Raw genomic sequence first — 12,650 nt, 5'->3', positions numbered from 1 at the left:
CCCACCTCCCCCCATATCTTCTTCTTTCTTCTACCTTGTCTTCTCTTTTTATTTCACTCCCCTCACCCTCCTCTCCTCTTATCGCTTCTTTCCTCCTCCTCCCTCCTTTCACCTACTCCCCTCTCTCCCTCTTTACCTTTGCCTTTCCTGATCATTCCTTCAGGTTATCCACCAGTCCTCTGGTGGTAGCATTGATCGCCTTGGCTTATCTGTCATTCTCTCTTTGTCAGATAAAACCCACCTCGTCGTGTGCCGGTCGACCTTGCTGAAGTAGGAACCAAGAACACATCTGTTTTGAAATAACCAGACTGTTTTTGTGCCTCATCGTCGGAAAAGACGTCAGCTCAGCAGCGTTGTGGTGCAAGAAATACTTGGGTTATCTCTTCCCCCCTTTTCTGCCACCAAATAGAGAAGAGACTCCGTTCTCTTCCGTAACATCATCTCAACAGACAGAACCCCAATCAATCCCATCACTCCAATCGTCGAGAAGAACTCCTGTTCGCTGAAGAAACAGGAAGAACTAACGAGCTTTGCCCGTTGCAGAGGAGGAAAATAACAATATATGCAAGTCAGTTGGCAGAAGGGGACCAACTCCACTCTCTCCTTTGGCTTGCTTGACCGACGATAGCTCCCAAACATCCGCTTGAACTCGGTGCTTCTCTTTCCCTTTTCTCTTTCCCCTCCTCTTCTTCTTCTTCTTCCTTTCTCCTCTTCTTCCTTTTCCCCTTCTTCAGTCTTCTCTCTCTCTTTCTTCTATCATAACCCCACAAACCTCAAAAATACAAGTCATCCTCTGCCTCCTGCTTGATTAGTCGAGCTTCATTCCTCTCTTTCGGTTCTTGCCGTCAATCGAGGCCTTGTCCCTCATCGGGCCCCGCACGGTGTCCTTTCCCCCCCATCGCGACCTTGCTTTCTCTCTGAATATATTGGTTTTGCTTCTTTGGCTTCTTGGTACTCCCTGCTTCTTTCTCGATCTCGTCGGGTTACCGCGTCTCGTTCTTGAAGTCAACCGGCTGTCTCCCGCTCCCGTGCAAAAAAATAAAGGAGAAGTGCGAAAGCAAATTCTCTCCAGGATTAATTTGCATCCAACCAAAAACCCCCTCCCCCCACAAAAGTTGGACAATCGTTAAACCAGGTAAGCATCGAAGCTCCTCAGGTAGTCAAAGCTGCTGCGTTCTCAATCACTTTTCTCCCATGAGCTTGTCGGGCTGGGTTCTGTTGCCTCCACATTCTCTCCCCGGTTCGCCTCGCTTCGTTCCCAGCTGTACCTTGGTTGATGTCACTTCTGGTATGGGGTAATCGCAGCTTCCCGTTTGCCCACAGAAGCTCCCCCTCCTTCCGCCTCTTTCCTCATCACCTAGTTTTTCCTTTGTCTGCCACCAATGTTTCATTGCTGGACTTTCTCCTCGTACTGTCTCTTTCTCTCAGCCAGCTGACCTATCGTTCTCCCTTCTAGTTTACTGCAACATTTCTCAGTCGTTGTTCTAGGCGGCCTCCGATCGGCTTCCCCCCCCTATTTGCTCACCAGCGTTAGTCCATCGCTTCAACACTCTCTTCGCCACAGCGGGCCGATTCACAACAGACGCCTTCCTCCAGAAACAAATCAACCGGTGATCTATTCATCAAGAAAACATGGATCAACAGGGTCAATCCGGTGTCCCCGGCCCCGCAGGGCGCAAGCTTCACATCGCCCACAGAAGAAGTCCCTCGGAGCTCACACCCCTCATGAGTAAGTCTCCTGTAGTCTCCCCTTGCGTTCGATCTTCTTCTTAACATCTTTATTCTCTCCTGATTCACACATACTAATGTTCTCATCATCAAAGTGGAGCAATTGGCCATTCAGCAACAGATTGAGCTGCTTCAGCAGCAACAACAACAGATCGCAGCTACTCATCAGCAATATGTCAACATGGGTCTGTTACAACCACAGCAGCTGGGTCAAGTTTCGGCATTCTCTCCCTCTCTGCAAAGCGGGGCTTCCATGGGAGGAGTTTCCCCGCAGATCAATGCCTTCCAGTTTCCGCAACTGGCTCAGCAACAACTTGGCGTCGGATTGAACGCACCTGCCCAGCATTCGCATCGACGGAATCAGTCGGCTCTTCCCGGTTTGGGAATGGGACCTCCACCAGCTCCATCCTCAGGAGCGTCGGGATACTCGGACTATAACCAACAACAGAGCCATCAGCCAAAGAATGAGAATGGAGGTCATGGGCGTGGCCAAAGAGGTCCTCCTGGTGGCGGTGGTCATCAGAGACGTCACTCGCTTGCACTTCCTGAAGCCAAAAAGGCCGCTGAGCTTGCGCAACAGAAAAGGACGGCATCTGGTTTCCAGTTTCCCGCTCCCTCTGGCGATTCCTCTGATGCTGCGCAGAGCTCAGACGGCAAGTCAACCCCACCCGCTACACAGGCTCCCCAAGGTCTAGGTATGCATCGAGCCGGTAACATCCGTGCTGGCGGTCATGGTCGTAGTCAGTCAATGGCTGTGGGTGGAAATCGAGGCTCTCTGTCGGGTCGCGGCGCCGGTGGCTTCCAGTTCCCTGCTTCTAATGACAGTGGTTCTGATAATCAACGCCGTGGCAGCCAGCCCGGTCACGCTCGGTCTGGATCAAGGAACTTTGATAGCAACTGGCGCCAGCCTAATAACCAAGCTCAAAGCCAGGATCAACAGAAGAGCTTTGGACAGCAAGGCAGTGGCTTCCAGCCTGGACATCGTGCTCGTGCATCCATGAACCAGTCGATTGGTTCCATTGGGCAGTTCCAATACCCTGCACAGCCCCAGCTCATTCAACTGCCACAAGGCCAGGTCATGATGGCTCCGCAGATGTTTGGTGGCCAACAACAACTGAACCCCCTGCAACTTGCCCAGCTCCAGGCCCTGCAACAGAATGGACAGCTCAGCGGCCAGGGCCTTGGGCTTCAGGCTAGTCAGCACGCTCCGCCGCAGCTTTCTGCTCAACAGCAGCAGCAACAACAGCAGCAGCAGCGGAAGACCCTCTTCACCCCTTACCTGCCTCAGGCAAACCTTCCTGCTCTCTTGAGCAATGGCCAGTTGGTCGCTGGTATCCTCCGTGTAAACAAGAAGAATCGTTCTGACGCCTACGTCACCACACCAGACCTAGATGCCGATATCTTCATCTGTGGAAGCAAGGATCGTAACCGTGCTCTTGAGGGAGACTATGTTGCAATCGAGCTTTTGGATGTAGATGAGGTGTGGGCTCAGAAGAAAGAAAAGGAGGAAAAGAAGAAGCGCAAGGACATCACAGACGCCCGTTCCGGTAGCAATGCTGGAAATGACAAGCTGTCTCGATCTGATTCCGGCGCCAACGGCGACCGCCAGGAGGTCGGCCCCGACGGCAGTATCCGTCGCCGTGGCAGTCTCCGTCAGCGACCAACCCAAAAGAAGAACGATGATGTCGAGGTTGAGGGTCAGAGTCTTCTCCTGGTTGAGGAAGATGAGATCAGTGACGAGCAGAAGCCCCTCTATGCGGGACACGTCGTCGCCGTCATTGAGCGTATTGCTGGACAAATGTTCTCGGGAACATTGGGCCTCCTTCGTCCCAGTAGCCAGGCGACGAAGGAGAAGCAGGAGGCCGAGCGACTCGCCAGAGATGGTGGTCACGGTCGCCAACAGCAGGACCGCCAGCAGGATAAGCCCAAGATCGTGTGGTTCAAGCCCACCGATAAACGTGTTCCTCTGATCGCCATCCCCACCGAACAGGCTCCTCGCGACTTTGTTGAAAAACACCAGGAGTACGCCAATCGAATCTTTGTTGCATGCATTAAGCGATGGCCAATCACATCTCTGCACCCCTTTGGTACCCTTGTCGAACAGCTTGGCGAGATGGGCGACTTGAAGGTGGAGACCGAAGCTCTGCTGCGGGACAACAACTTCGGTGGAGACGAATTCTCAGACGCTGTTCTCAAGAGTATCGGTTGGGAAGACTGGTCGGTCGCCAGTGAGGGTGACGCTCTGCTCGCCTCCCGTCGGGACCTGCGCCAGGAGACGACTTTCACCATCAATCCTACCGGAGCCAAGCAGATTGACAATGCGTACCACATCAAGCCTCTTGCGGATGGCAAGGTGGAGATTGGTATCCATGTCACGGATATCGCTCACTTCGTCAAAGCCAACTCCCTTGTTGATCGGGAGGCCAAGAAGCGAGGCACGGCTGTTTACCTCATGAACAGACTTGTGAACATGCTCCCCACCCGCGTATCTACTGAACTGTGTGCCCTGCTGCCAGGCGAGGATCGGTTGACAGTCAGTGTCATTATCAAAGCCAACCCAGAAACAGGTGCTATCGAGGATGACGTTTGGATCGGCAAGACCATCATCAAGAGTTCCGGTCGCCTCAGCTATGATGATGTCAATTCCATTCTTCAGGGAACTTCAAACGTTGCCGCTCCCGGTGTCGCCGCTGACACTATCAGAGCCCTTTATGTAAGTGATCTCGTGAACTCGACCCGCAGTATCTCGTCTAGTGTTGGCTGAGCGGCTGAGCTAATGGTATCTTATAAATAGGCTGTCACTTCACGATTCAAGGAGGCTAGATTCGGCAATCGGATTTCACAAATCCCTCCCCTCCGCCTTTTGTACCAGCTCGATGACGAGAATGTGCCCGTTGAGGGTAATATCTTCGACTCCTCTCCTGTCCGTGAGATGGTTGAAGAACTCAGCTTCAAAGCCGATTCCTTGGTAGCCCGTCGCTTGGCCGCTGCATTGCCGGATAGGGCCTTCCTCCGCCGCCAAACCCCACCCAACGCCCGTCGTCTTCAGCTTTTCGTTGAACGCATGAACAGACTTGGGTTCGGCTTGGACCCAACCAGCAGCGGGACCCTGCAGAGCAGTCTCTGCAAGGTCCAAGATGATGATTTGCGCAAGGTCAGAAGACTCGCCCTTCTTGTCGAATATATGAAACTTCGTTACTGACAGTAGTAGGGTATGGAAACGCTTCTTATGAAGTCCATGCAACGTGCCAAGTACTACGTGGCTGGCAGCACATCTGACGACCAGCGACAACACTATACACTTAATTTGCCAGTATATACACACTTCACCAACCCATCTCGCCGTTATGCGGATATGCTCGTTCATCGTCAGCTAGAGGCTGTTCTGTCCAACGGTGCTATTGAGCTTTCGGAGGATCTGGAGTCGCTGAACAAGACTGCCGATCTTTGCAACAACAAGAAGGACTCCGCACACAATGCCCAGGAGCAAAGTGTTCACATCGAAGCCTGCAGAAGCATGGATAAAATCCGCCAAGAGCATGGCGGTGATCTCATTAGCGAGGGTATCGTTCTCTGTGTTTATGAGTCTGCCTTCGATGTTCTCATCCCAGAATATGGATTTGAGAAGCGTGTCCACTGCGATCAGCTGCCTTTGAAGAAGGCCGAATTCCGCAAGGAGTCGCGTGTGCTGGAGCTTTACTGGGAGAAGGGAGTGCCATCCTCTGCTTATATCCCTGAAGACGAGCGGCCGAAGCCTGCCAACTCTCGCGCTGCTCAAGCTGCTGCTGCTGCCCGCGAAGCTGAGGCTGCACGTGAGCGTGCTCGCGAGCGCGAAGAAGCCATCCGTAGACAGACCGAGACTGGCACCATGTCGCATGATGACGTGGACGCTTTATTCGATGACGATGACGACGTTTCCGAAGTCACCGAGATGGCTGCGGGTGTTTCATTGAACTCCGCTGTCGACCGTTCCACCCAGAGCATGCCACCTTCGCCTACTCGCAATGGCCATCTCCCTCAGGCGCCTCATCGGACACGTTCTGACCCCAAGATTGCGACCATCAGTGGCGATGCTCCTGAAGCTAAGTTGACGAACAAGGAGAAGTATCTCCGGCTGTTCAAGCTCAGAGAGGAGGATGGAGAGTACATTCAGGATGTCACCGAGATGTCTCGGGTGCCCATCATCCTAAAGACTGATTTGAGCAAGAGCCCACCGTATGTTTCTCCTCGGTCACCGTTTCTTCTCAGTCGAGTCCCCAAGCTAACCGCGACACAGATGCCTTACTATCCGCTCTGTTAACCCCTATGCGCTGTAATAGGGGCCTTACATCATATGTCTTCTCTGGATGTGTTTTACATGTTTACAGTACAGATTTGACCTTTGCTTAGCGGATTGTTAGGGTGGCTGTCTGATGGTGGTCGTCCAGTTTGATTGTCTTCCGTCAGCTGAGCGAGGCACCACCTCATGCTCATGGTCGTATAGCTTTTATCAGCCTAGCGTGTTATTTTTTCTTATAATGTCTGAAGCTCTTCCTGGGAAACAGGGGCAAGCCTAACTTGAGACTTTGCAGCAGGGCCTCGTGTGGACCTGACTCAAGGAGATCGAAGTGTGAACCTCCGTGGTGATGGAGGGTTATCTTTACGTCTTGCCGATCATGAAGATCCGAGGGCTAGATGCCTGGTCTAATGTGACATGACGAGAGGGGGTACTTATCTCGGCCAGATCGAAAGCCAGTCAAGCTCAATTGTCTCGGCAAATTTTGTGAATTCATCATTAGATATTGCATAGTTTCAAACAGCACATGTTCCAGAACACTGATTAATCCTCCGAGGTACAATTGTAGCCAAGCGATGAGGTCAACAGTTTTCACGCTAAGTGATGATTGCGGTAGACTCCTTGAGTTTTGCATACATCTTACAAGCGGACTACCTAAACAGGTACAGTCTATCACATGCGGGTCGGGGTGTACTTCTACAAATCCAAACATAGTAAACGCCAGGCTAAAGAATCCTCACAACCAAAACCCATCCCAACAGTCTCGTAAAACCAACTCCGCAATGAACATAATGCTAACAACCTCAAAACAAGAAGTGAAGAGAAAGGAAAAGGCACAGAAGTTACAACCGCCGTATCCCAATCCTCGGCTTCACTTTCTTTCCCGTCCCGCCAGCCGACGCCGACACCTTCCTCGCGCCCAATGTCATGGACCGGAGCGGTTTCGAAGTTGAAGGGACGGACGCGGAGACGGCACGTCGAGAAGACATAGTGCCCGTCGTATTAGCAGCAGTAATAGTAGTAGTAGGTGCCGCGAGCGGGGGATATTGGTGGGATGATTTCCCAGGGAAGAGGGACGATGAAGCGGAGGCGAGAAAATCCTTGGACAGGGGGTTCTCCTTGCCGTCCCCACTCCGTCGGCGGCGGGTTTCCTCGTCGTCCGAGCCCGGGGAAGAGGACGGGTCCTCGAAGATCTGGAGGTCGACTGTCGCTGCTGCTGCTGCTGCTGCCGCCGCCGCCGTCGTAGTAGGGGTAGAGGCTACGACATCGTCGCGGATGCGGCCGGAGGCGTTGACGCCTTTCATGGGGGAGGCGCCTCGTTTGGGGATGGAAAGTTTGGGGGACTTGTTGCGGGGTTGTTCGGGGGAGGAGTGATCTTCGTCTCTTTCTTTGTCTCTTGTGGGAAGAGGGTGGGTTTTGCTGGGGTGTTTGTAGTAGGACAAGGTGGGAGAGCTGGATGGTGATGTTGATCTTGTTTGGTTGGCGGCGATATTCTGGTCTGAAGCCGAGGGGTTGGGGGTGATTTCGGGATCGGGGTCGGACTGGTCGTCGTCGTCGTCGTCCATGTCCATTGGTAGCGTTAGGACGGAGAGGGGACGTTTACCGTGGATGTTTTTGCGGAGGGTTGGGGGTGGGCGGTGGCGGACTGGGGAAGGGGATAGCGAAGGGTCGTTCTCTTTGCTGGTGTTGGTGGAGGATTCGGAGTCGGAGGGGGTTTCATCGTCATGACTGTTTCCTTCATTGTTGGGAGCTGAATGCGTTTGTTGTTGAAGGTGATCTTGGTGACGGAGGTCTTTTTCGCGGTGGGTGAGGTGATCGGTTGTGAGGGCTAGAGAGGGTTTGGGTAAACTGGTCTGGCTGAATGACGGCGTTGGCGCAGCTGCTGAGACCGTCTGAGGAGTTGTGCTAGATTCTGATTCGGGTGTATTCCTCGCGCTGGTCTTCCGAGTTGTCCGTTTCTTCATCGTCACGGACGTGATTCTGGTTCCTTTGCGTGGCCTCAAGGTGCGGGGTTCGTCCTGCTCGACCGGGATCGTGGTGCCGGCGTCTTCACCCCGCAGTTTCGCTTCGGCGACTGCGCTCTTGAGATCGTCGGGGACGGGAGCATGGATTGAGGTCATCAGCTTGGCTTGACGGGCGAAGGCTTCGTAGTTTTCTTGCAGGAGGGAGCCGGAGGCGGCGTTGAGTGCGGAGTCGGGGTTCGGGTAGATCAGCAGACAGGAGATTGTCTACACGTGCGGAGCATTGGGGTTAGAGATCCTCGATTGCGGTAATCGTGGTAATGGGGGTGGAGGGCAGCTTACGATCAGCACATCCTTCAAGGTCAGCGTAGACTTCCAGTCTCGCTTCAGAGTATCCACGCAGACAGCTCCCGTCAGTTCCTCCACATTCGGATGCCAGATGCGAGTCTTGAAGGTCGCCTTGGGAGGACTCTTGGGGTAATCCTCCGGCATCTTTAGATGTAGTCGCCATAGTCCCTGTGAGTAGGGGGTACCCTGCGGACCAGCTAGGAGCGCGGTGAACTGCGTCAAATCGTCGGCGTTGGCATCATTGGGAGGGAAGAGGTAGTTGGGCGGCAGCTCCTCATGCAATGCAGCATGGTCCGCTGCGAGACGGCGGATGCTCGCTGAAACCTTTCGAAATCCGTTAGCTTAAACTGATATCCTAAAAAAAAAATGCTATTGGTAAAATCAAAAACTTACCATCCTGCCTGCGCTATGTGCGGCTTTCTGAGAAGTCGAACACAATTGTAGTGATACGATATATGGAAAGAGGATAAGATAATCTCACAAGACAAGGGTCCTTGGGCAAAAAGAGCTAGGTGAAAGTCAGGTGTCGAACTAGCTAGCACCAGGTGTCACTGATGTCTAGATCTCTGAGAGTGGGACTGTTTCGGAGTTTTCTTTCTCAGCAAGAGCGATTGGTGAGTAAATGTTGTGACACCCAGTACGGAGCAGTACTTTTGTATAAGCTCACTAGTGAAGTAGTCACTCCAGCGACGACCCGACAGCTCATTTGTTTTGATGATGTTTAGTGAAGCTGACCGACGGCACTAAGCCCGGCTGGGTCTCAAAACAACGCGCCCGCACACCATGCAGTCACGTGCGTTTCGCGTGTTCCGCGCGTTTTAGGCAGTGTAATTGGATGAGGTAAGGAATCCCGATTGGGATAGGGGCGAGTGCGGACCACCTCCCGGGCCTCTTGAACAGCTGGACAAGTGGAGGAGTCTCCATAATTTACTGTAGACTATCGATCGAAGTGCCATTGACTATTTCAACGACTTCAAAGCATTGGACTACATCTCTTTCTATCTTCTCGTCCGATTTCACCAAAAGATAGATTTGATCTTTCCGTTATCCTATATGGCTGCTGTGAAAACATGCGGTGGACTCAACTGCAAGAGTCTAATGTACAATTGGCCAAAATCTGCTGAGAGAGAATTGTCTTGTGTATTTACCATGTACTCATTAAGCAATTAAAAATTACTAGAAAAAAAAATCAAAAGCTCTTATGTACGCCGCAGTCATGCAACTTTGGTGAACAAGGATCGGCCTTGACATCAAACAGGGAGGGGGAATGAGAAAGAATCAAACACAGAAAAACAGCCTTCCCATCAGTGGTACGAGTTCCTCCGACCAAGAACCAGTCATATATTCAGGTTATTTTCGACCTCGGTTCGCCAGACTTAACAGCCGTAAACACGCTATACAAGTCGATGCCTGGTGCGACTCATCGAAGCGGAAAATGTCTTAGGCCATTGACGATGGGAGAGTATTGCCGGCCCCTTTTACAAAAGGGCAGCAATGGCGGCACCGGCCACCACGGACAGACCCAAAGGAGCCATGGTGGCGAGAGGTACACCGGCACCCTCAGAGGTGCTGGTGCTGCTGGAGCCGCTGGTCTGGGAGGAAGAGGAGGAGGTCTTGGTGGAGGTGGAAGACTCGGTCTTAGCGGTGGTGGTCTTGGTCTTCACCGTCGAGAAGGACGAAGCAGGAGCGCTGGAGCCGATGACAGCGCTAGAAGCACCGGCGGGGAGGGAGCCTTGGGTGGGGATGACAGGCTGGGAGGTCACAGCAGCGGGCTGAGAGGGAGCCTAGCTTCATGTCAGCACTATTGTTGTTTTGTAGATACAGGAGAGAATGCTTGCTTACCACGACAGCAGAGGACTGAGCAGCGGCGAGAGCGCCGAAAGCCACCAGGAAGATAGAGTAACGCATTGTGATAGTGGAAGGTGGGTTGAATCGGGTGGAGCGATTGTGGAGGCGGAGTATGAAGATCGATCAAGAGTCACAAGCGAATGTCTCTGGAAGCAGGTAGCGATTGAAGTGAATGGGTGAGGCCTCGAAAGGAAACGACCGTGGGGGTTACTTTATATCACTTGAGAAAGAAAAAGGGACAGAGAGGATGACAGGCGCAGGGGCATCCCTTAAATAGACCGGAGGCAGGGGACAGCGCAGAAAGGCCGGGGCCAGGTGCCGTCGCAATAAGACAATGAAGGAATAATCCATATTCCTTTTTTATTTGTTGTTATTATTATTATTACTACTATTATTTTCGGTTTCTTTCTAGTCACAATCAGCCCTGTCCAGTGTCTGCACCTCCTAGTAGTGGCAATGAAAGATGGTTAGATCCACTCAGGCCAACCAAGCCCGACGGCTCAGCATCGTTGCTCACTTTCTTGTGGCTTTGCCTAGGTACTCCGTCTATTCAAGTGCTTGAATATACTGTGCTTAGTAGGAGTGGGTGGTCAAGGCTGGCTGGAGAAAGAGGCGGGCGAGACAGAGTACGTACTACGGTCTCGGGCAACCAATGCCAAGTCTACTTGCCCATCACACATCGAACACACCATTGCGACTAAAACCACTAAAGTCGGACTAAAGACGGAGACGAGACGGGAGACAACCATTAGACTCCGTTAGACTGCAGACAGACAGTGGAAAAGAATTCATATACGAACCACGGCAGGAAGGAGGTTTGCGTATGCCTCCTGCTATTTTTACTATTTTTGGCGGTCACAGCCTGTCGCCCAGGGCTGGCCCCGCCAATAGAAGGCTTGTCCCGCCGATCTATCCATGGGCGACGGTGGTGAGATGCATTGATGATTGAACCAACCCAACCTCACCAGAATAGTAATTTATTATTTTTGAGTAGGTATTGTGACCGGGTCCAGTGGCCCAGGTATTAAGCTTCCTATTCGAAAGTCTTCGACTAAACTTTCCACCCTCAGCAACAAAGCACATGGTGAATGGATCCATCCTTACGAAGACAACACCAAATGCAATCCTCGCATGGGCCGATTCCTACTACATCCCAGCCATCCATTTCTATTTTTCCTATCACTGTACACCCCTCATCTGCATGCACTCTAAACCGAACCGTTCCATCCGAAGTGCAGTGCTAGGTTAGTGTAACTCACCACTTGATCCTCTTGACCACAGTCTGTACTGTGTAGATTTGACCAGCCTCTTAATTAGCGATCCCCCAACGGGCACAGCACCCGTGGACCGCAACGCGGGTCTAGCCGATGATGGATTCTCGCCCCTCTTCTCTGCCTCCCTCTCTGCCTCGGGTGGTGAGACCACAGGAAGTAAACTCCATGTCTGGTGCTGCACCCAGCAGACCGCGCTCCGAACCGCGCGTCCGGTGACTGGACCGAATTCTCTTCAGCATCACAAGCACTTGAGCCTCCCACCGAGTTTACCAAAACCCATCCTATACCAGTACACTATCGCTGCCACTGACGCGGTCCACGTAACGACCGTCAAAAGACGCCTCATCCTCAATCCTCACATTCAGCACTGACGTAAGATCATTACGATCCCTTGCAAGGGCGCACACTACGGTATTGCGATTCTAACAATTGCATACCCTTAAATGAAAGTCTACTGTCTGTCTCATCCTATGATCCTTCTAGTCGGGGGATAGAGAAGCCAAGGAGCAAGAAGGAAATGAGTCTGACACCACAACTGGGGTGCCAAGAGCATAACAACAGCTCCTTTTCTCCTGCATCTACCGAAGCAGCTGGTTAAGTGGGCTGTCGTAGTCTATGTCCATTGCCCAAGAGTAATGTGCATGGCCCGGGGGGGGGGCTCTTGTCGATCCGCCAATTCGAGACACTAGGGCCAGAACAGTCTACCGTAAGGTACGGTCGTATCAGGGGTGACAAAATCTCCGGCAAGGCAAATCACACTTCCCAAGGCGATGCAAGGATGCTTGCTCTCACAGGAGTCAGCATGTTTCGATTGCTCTCATTCTTGCAATAGCAGTGGTCAAAGGCTACAAATGCGAATGGCAGCACGGAGGAAAAGACAAGACTTTGGCCCGGCTGGCAAGGCGGTCACCATGCAAATTAAGGATTTTAGTCTTCAGACCCTTCAATTACTCGGTAGCTAAGCGATTCTTGTCTCATCCCGCCCTTGTCTCATCAGGCCAAGTTCGGTGGATAATGTATGACTGTGATACCCCAGGACTGCGGTGGAGCGCCTTTTCCGCCCGATGTCGCTAATTTGGACTAATTTGCGCTTGGGCGGACGGCAGCCAATCATTAATAAGTCGAGCTTCAATCGAGGGAGGCCTCAGCTTGAACCTGAAGCCGGCTGCAAGATCAGAGAGCGGTGGCTGGGACTCCGTACGGTGTGGTTGCTTT

At 52.4% G+C, this 12,650-nt stretch overlaps 3 protein-coding genes across 3 annotated transcripts; 2 read left to right on the top strand and 1 right to left on the bottom strand.

The window, feature by feature from the left end:
- Positions 1 to 1,632: 1,632 nt before the first annotated feature.
- ssdA (mRNA-binding translational repressor SSD1) lies at positions 1,633 to 6,044 on the top strand (the record flags this gene model as incomplete). The annotated part of the gene is made up of 5 exons (XM_025644123.1): positions 1,633 to 1,729; positions 1,824 to 4,441; positions 4,523 to 4,882; positions 4,940 to 5,943; positions 6,005 to 6,044. The coding sequence occupies 5 exons, from the start codon at positions 1,633 to 1,635 to the stop codon at positions 6,042 to 6,044; spliced, it is 4,119 nt and encodes a 1,372-aa protein (XP_025500018.1).
- Positions 6,045 to 6,624: 580 nt separating this feature from the next.
- Positions 6,625 to 8,762, bottom strand: BO66DRAFT_394889 (putative ubiquitin conjugating enzyme E2). Its single transcript, XM_025648100.1, has 3 exons — positions 8,707 to 8,762; positions 8,308 to 8,637; positions 6,625 to 8,232 (listed from the first exon to the last, which is right to left on the bottom strand). The coding sequence occupies exons 1-3, from the start codon at positions 8,707 to 8,709 to the stop codon at positions 6,847 to 6,849; spliced, it is 1,719 nt and encodes a 572-aa protein (XP_025500017.1). The 5' UTR covers positions 8,710 to 8,762; the 3' UTR covers positions 6,625 to 6,846.
- An 839-nt stretch (positions 8,763 to 9,601) lies between these two features.
- Positions 9,602 to 10,509, top strand: BO66DRAFT_189843 (uncharacterized protein). The gene has a single exon (XM_025642445.1). It carries the CDS (start codon positions 9,720 to 9,722, stop codon positions 10,209 to 10,211), a length of 492 nt encoding a protein of 163 aa, XP_025500016.1. The 5' UTR covers positions 9,602 to 9,719; the 3' UTR covers positions 10,212 to 10,509.
- Positions 10,510 to 12,650: the final 2,141 nt, after the last annotated feature.

This window comes from Aspergillus aculeatinus, assembly GCF_003184765.1.
Source record: "Aspergillus aculeatinus CBS 121060 unplaced genomic scaffold BO66scaffold_53, whole genome shotgun sequence".
NCBI classification, from domain to species: Eukaryota; Fungi; Ascomycota; class Eurotiomycetes; order Eurotiales; family Aspergillaceae; genus Aspergillus; species Aspergillus aculeatinus.
Note: the sequence above shows the minus strand (reverse complement) of the source record. Positions and strands in the feature narration are given on the sequence as shown.

Excerpts from the sequence above, each read along its gene's own strand:
- BO66DRAFT_394889 (XM_025648100.1), bottom strand. Across the intron at positions 8,233-8,307 it reads CCTTGAAGGATGTGCTGATC|ACAATCTCCTGTCTGCTGAT; the intron begins GTAAGCTGCCCT and ends CCGCACGTGTAG.
- BO66DRAFT_189843 (XM_025642445.1), top strand. The coding sequence starts at position 9,720 with ATGCCTGGTGCGACTCATCGAAGCGGAAAATGTCTTAGGCCATTGACG.